Genomic DNA, 6,216 nt, shown 5'->3' on the forward strand with positions numbered 1-6,216 from the left:
GAGAATCTAAAACAAAGGGGGGAAATCCAAAATTCATAGATACAAAAAACGGATTGGTGATTGCCAGAGGTGGGGGCTGGAGCAGGGGTGAGTGAAATGGGTAAAGATGGTCAAACTTCCAGGTATAAGAAATAAATCTTGGGGTGCCTGGATGGCTCAGTCAGTTGAAACCCAGATTCTTTGTTTACTCAGGTCATGATCACCCTGACCTGGGACGGAGACCCTAGTCAGCTCTGTGATCAGTGGGGAGTCTGCTTCAGGATTCTTTCTCTGCCCTTCCCCATTCTCACACTCTCTCTCTCCCTCTCTAATACATTTTTTTAAATCTTAAAAAAAAGAAACTCAAAAAATATTTAATCTTGGGGTATAATGCACAGCATGATAGCTATATTTTTTTTTAAAAAAGGAAAGAACAGACCCCACATACCATACAAACACAATTCCACAATATTTAAATATAACAAAGCCTTTCTTTCCTGTACATAGTATTAAATAATATTTTCCCGATTATATAAGAATACACGTTCACTGTAGAAAAAATTTAAATTACTATATATATCTCCAAATAATAATAAGCAAAACCCACCTAGAATCCTGGAACCTATTTCTTGCAGCTCTTCTACTCACCTGGAGCCAGTGAAAGTTAGATCACTGCTCAAGATGATCTGGGCGGCGGGATTCGGAGTCCTGTCCATGGTGGACAGGTGTTTAGGAACGCAGTGAAACCAGAGCAAGTAAGGGAACTTAACAGCCTCCACAGGTGCGTCCAAATCCCACCTCCTGCGGCCCGCCTGCTGGGATTCCCATCCGCTGGGCCCTGCTTCCCCCTCCACCGGCCAGGATCGCTGAGCGCGAGTCCTGGGGCCCCGTCGGTGCTGCCCATCAGCGGCGTGTAAGATCAGGATCCGCTGGTGCGCGAGCCCCTCCCTCCATCCCCTTCTACCCAGGCTCTGCAGTCCGCCCTCGGGCTCCGGGCGGTTGGCGTGCAGAGGGTGCGGGCCTTCGCAGGGCGCCCCCAACCGCCACTCCCCTGCGCCCAGAGCCTTTCTCCAGGCGTCCAAGGCCTGCACCCTCAGTGAGGCCGCAACCCCGAAGCCCCTCCTCTGAGAACCGCAGCAGAATCGAGAGGTGGGGGACGTGGGCTCCCCAGCATGTCCCTCTGGCACTCCTAAAGGGGCTGCCACCCCCGCGGGTTCCTAGAGCCTGCTGCAGCACCCGGCCCTAGCTCCACACCTATGGCCCTGGTTCGGGGTCGTTTCGTGTGTGTTCAGGGCTGGAAATGTCCCAGCCCCGCTTTTGCAGATGAGAAAACAGAAGCAGAAGAAATGAGACTTCCTGTTAGAGGCTGGGACATCTCCTGCTCTCCGCGCTGCTTTGCTGATGGCTGTCCTGATGGGAACACTGGTTTCCACTCAGCCCCACAAAAGGCAGAGGTTCCGACGCATCCATCCTACTGACCTCGGAGCTGGGTTCTTGCCTTTGCAGGCTGCAAAAACTTGTTCATGCTACTTAACCCTTTGGGGCTCAGATCCTTCCTGGTTTATGCATTGCTGAGGATCAAATAAAATCGTCTGAATCGCTTCTCAAATAAAATTGTTTAACACGCTGTAGTGCAAAGCAGGTGCTCTGTAAACATTTGTGAGTGGGTGAGACCAACTCTTTCCTAGAATTAAATCCTGGGGGGATTTTATGTTGTAGATCCTTACAAGAAGCACTGCACAACAGAATAGAAATGTCTTTTGGTACAGTCTCATGAGACATAGAAGCATTATTCAGGTGACTGTGCCTTTTACTAAAATTATATGAGTGATCCTTTAAGGGCAACTTGACAGCTAAGTGAAAGAATTCTGGGAGAGCTCTTAGAGCAGCAAGCATGTTTATTCTACATGCACTGTGACTTTTGACGTGGGTAAGCTCTTACTGTGCGATAGGTCTCCAACAGATGGGAGCACTGGTGTTCATTTGTATGACTTACTACTGATCCAGCCTGGCAGTTCTCCTCCAGAGAAAGGGCAGACAGACACCTTGAAACCTGGTTGCTTAGAGACTACCGGCAGCCAATGCGCACAGTGCTGGGGGCAGGGAGGGGGACGCCAGCCACCCAACCAGCAACCCCCTCTCGTCCTCTTTCCTCTTCTCAAGCCACTCATCCTTTCTTCAGTCCCAGCCTCTCCCCACGGCCGAGCTGCTGGCTTGGACACAATGGGGAAAGTGGACCAGCAACTAAAGGGAAATAACGAATCCCATCAGTTAAGCTCTGATCGCATCAACACAGGTCATGGAGGAAGTCCCTGTGGCTGTCCCCAAAACACAGCACAGGTCTCCTCATTGAACCTCACACATCAGTAGGCTCGCGTGTCACTGAGCACGGTGATCACGTTTCTAGCACAGAAACCTTGGCCACCTCTTCTCTAATACTTGCAGTGGAACAAAGAATCATCTGGTACTTACAGCTCAGGGAGTTGTCTTAGACTACACCACTGTGAACGGAACCTGTCTAATCATCTCCGGCCCTTGGTCACCATTTAAAGTGTTCAGAGAAACTGGATGGTGTCCATTTGAATGCGCATGTGACCACAGATCCCTGTGATCGTGGACTGCGCTAGAAGAAGCCACACGGGTGGGCAATGGGGCTGGTTTCTCAGTGGTCTGAGTTAACCGCTCTCCCAGCTTCCATGCTGGCTTCTGGAGTACTTGCAACACATTTGGGATAGAGCTCGCCGAGGGGGGTCTCAGAGCCCTGCTCCCCGTGGCGCTCCATAGGCTGTCACCCTGTCCTCTCACTAACGGGGCCACAGAGCAGAGCAGAGACAGGCCCCATGTGTCCTCCTGTGCCTGCAGGAGAGCCGCATTCTGCCCAAAGTGAGGACCCGAGGGCCCAGCAGGTGTGAGGCTGAACGGGACGACACCTCCCAGAGCAGTGGGGTTGGCTAAGTGGCCGGTGCTGTCCCTGCCAATGTGACAACAGAGCTGCCTGAATGGCAGTTTCTGATCTTCGGAAACATTTGGCACGTGAACACACACACATACGGGAGTCCAGAACATGGGGTTTCAAAACTGGGCCTTTTATTTTGGGACTGTCACCCAAGCTCACTTTGCACTGTAGGCACACTGTGAAGAGTCAGGAGAAGTGGGCCAGTAGGAGAGACGAGGACTCCTACGGGGCCGACCATGACCTTATGGGGAGGAGAAGCGGCCACAGAACAGGATGCTGTTGGTCTTGCTGTGCTGGATGAAGAAGAGGAAGGGGTGGTCGGCACAGAACCGGGGCATGATTCTCACACACCGCAACATCATGATGGCCGCAGTGGCGGCTGCGGCCTCCGTGCCTTCCTCGTTGACCTCCACGAAGGCCTTGTGTACCACCCTGGACAGATACAGGTCTTTCCTGGACGATATTCCAGAAAAGTCTGCCTTGGCCTGCTCGAAGGCATCGGTCATGCCCAGAGTGCAAAGGACATTCTCCATGTCGTAATTCTCCTCCAGTTTAAATCTAGGGAGGAACACTTCCGCCTCTTCTTCATCCAGCATGTCTGGCCTCGTCCACTCTGTGAATTTCTCATAAGTGAGTTCTTTCTCCACCTAGAAGAAGAGAGTTGAAGATTTTCAGACCTAGAGCAGGGCTGCCCAACAGAACCATCTGCGGGGCTGTGAGTGCTGTGGGCGGTGCAGGACGCGGGGGCAGAACGGCAATGGGACGTCAGGTGAGCTTCAGAGCCGCCCTCGGGGCCCTGCCAGCAGGCGCCATTGCCGCTCAGTGCTCCTTACCGTCCTCAAATCCGTGTTTTCATCCGGAAGCATGATGATCATGTTCAGCTCTTTGCCCACATAGGGAAGCACCAGAATTTGGGTGAATATTTCTCCTATATAGGTCATTTGAAAGGTAGATTTCTTAAACATCATCTGCACAGGCTTCTCCTCGTTCTATCAAGGAAAGAGATAAACGTTAAGTTGAAACCAGACCCACTGGACCCACCGGACAAATCGACAGACCTGGCCAGCGCGGGTTCTACAGACACTTCCTCGGCTGCCTTCTGGAACACCGCACCGGCCCCCTCTTCTGCCAGCCCAGCTCTGCTGCCTCCACCTCTAAACACTGGGGTACTCAGGCCTCAGTCCTTACACTGCTGGTCTCTCAGTGATCTCAATCTTGCGACTTTAAACAGAATTCCCAAACGTATACTTCTAGCCGGGACTTCTCCCCTGTCCTCCAGATAGCTTACACTCCCACGTACCCTACTGCTTCCTTGGCCCCTGCATTTGGACAGTAAAGCAACCTCCAATGTCGCACGTCACACGGGTCTCCTCACAGTCCCTTTCAGGTCCGCTCCATCTACCATGTTCCCCAGCTCAGGTGACGGCAATGCCATTCACCCCATTGTCAAAAACTCCGGAGTATCCCTGACTCCTGTCTTTCACCCCACAGCAGACTCATTAGCAAGTCATATTGGCTCTGCTTTTTAAAACATTAACATAAATGAGATCAAATCAGTCTTGAACACCTTTCTGTGGCTCCCTCTCTATTCCAAGGGAGTAAAAAAGCAGAAGTCCTTAAAGCCACCTGTGATGTGACAAGAGCTTGTCCCCCGTGCTCTCCGCTTCCATCTCCCTTTGCCTGTCTGCTGCAGTCACAGGGGCCCCTGGATGCTTCCAAGGGCAAACCCAGCCCACCCGACCCCAGAACCCAGAACCCAGACAGCAGGAGCCCTTGCATTGTTCTGGCCTTTGCTCAGTGAGGGCTGTAACCTGAAACCGTACTCCCAGCCACAGGCTGGATCCTTCCTCTGTGTCTCTCTGGATCACTACCACTGTCTCATACACTCCCATTTTCCCAGGTACGCTCACGGTCTCGCCCCCAGGAAAACGGCAGCTTCATGAGAGGGATGCGTCACTGGTTTTGCACACACCGTGATCGTACCGGGCACCACGCCTGGCCCTCAACCAGCATCTGCTGAATAAATGTATCGACAACTAAAGGACCGGAAGACTGAAAGGACCAGGCAAAATGAACACATCCTACTAGGAGAAAAATGCATTTGTCACCAATGCGTCCCTAGCCAGGCGGTAAGAAAGACCCAGGGACGGTGACCACATCCTAGCCAGCAGCCCTCCTCGGCTCCTGACTGGCATGCAAGCCCCATGCTGCAGTCGCCGGTTCTCTGGGGAAGCACATTACTCTGCGTCACACAGGAGAAACTTCTGTTTTCGGCTTTTCACCTGTGCCTTGCCAAGGCACGCCTGAACTGGCCTCAGCCACGCCTGCCCCCTCGTTCCTCAGCACCCCATTCACCTCCTGGGCCAGGAGTCATCAGCACTCTTTTCCTCTAACAGGCCAGACAGTATATATTTTCAGCGTTATGGACCATTCAGTTTCTGTCTCAACTACTCAACTCTATAGTTGTGGCATGAAATACATAAATAAGCATGGCTGTGTTGCATTAAAACGTTATATGTTAAAAAAAAAGAAGATAGTAGGGAGGAAAGAATGAAGGGGGGAAATCGGAGGGGGAGACGAACCATGAGAGATGATGGACTCTGAGAAACAAACTGAGGGTTCTAGAGGGGAGGGGGTGGGGGGGTGGGTTAGCCTGGTGATAGGTATTAAGGACGGCACGTTCTGCATGGAGCACTGGGTGTTCTATGAAAACAATAAATCATGGAACACTACATCAAAAATAAATTAATTTAAAAAAACTTCATTAAAAAAAAAAGTGGTGGGTTGGCTTCGGCCTCAGGCTGCAGCTTGCTGACCCTTGCCTGAGGCAATTTCTCCTTCTACCCAACCAGGACCCAAAGCCCCCAGGCTTATAATATAAAAGGGTCCAATCTCAGTAACTGAATGATTCATCAAGTATACAATTAGCGATGTTTCATTTTACTTAGAAATAAAGGAATTTTAAAAATCTATAGGAACTCAAAATCTGTTTACTTTCAGGCACAATCCTCCAGCCTGATAGGCTGCTGCGCTCAACACCTAGTGCGCTCCTTTTGCCTTTCTCTACTGGAGAGATTAGGAAGCAAGCTGGAAGTCCTCACCTCCCTGCAGCCAGCAGAGGTCAAACAACATAATAGGGCCCCTGAGACACAGAAGAGAGGCTTCTCTTTCTAAGATGTCAGAATCCCGAAGGAGAGCGCGTTTGCTACCCCCCCCTTCATCCTCGCCCTCCCTCCCACCTGGATGGCGCATGCCTTGACGGGGCGGGGGGGGGGGGGGGG

At 51.6% G+C, this 6,216-nt stretch overlaps 1 protein-coding gene across 2 annotated transcripts in view; it reads right to left on the reverse strand.

Annotated features, from left to right (window-relative positions):
• Window positions 1-3,044: 3,044 nt before the first annotated feature.
• SERPINB6 (serpin family B member 6) overlaps window positions 3,045-6,216 on the reverse strand; it is a 35,685-nt gene continuing 32,513 nt past the window's right edge. For both annotated transcript variants that reach the window (XM_025891249.2, XM_025891248.2), the window contains exons 6-7: window positions 3,769-3,924; window positions 3,045-3,582 (exon numbers count right to left, since the gene is read on the reverse strand). In XM_025891249.2, the coding sequence (XP_025747034.1) occupies window positions 3,178-3,582; window positions 3,769-3,924 (561 nt within the window). In that variant the 3' untranslated portion in view covers window positions 3,045-3,177. The remainder of the gene's footprint in view (window positions 3,583-3,768; window positions 3,925-6,216) is intronic.

This window comes from Callorhinus ursinus, unplaced genomic scaffold (assembly GCF_003265705.2).
Source record: "Callorhinus ursinus isolate GAN/ISIS: 27379988/994484 unplaced genomic scaffold, GSC_fseal_2.0 scaffold26, whole genome shotgun sequence".
NCBI lineage: Eukaryota > Metazoa > Chordata > Mammalia > Carnivora > Otariidae > Callorhinus > Callorhinus ursinus.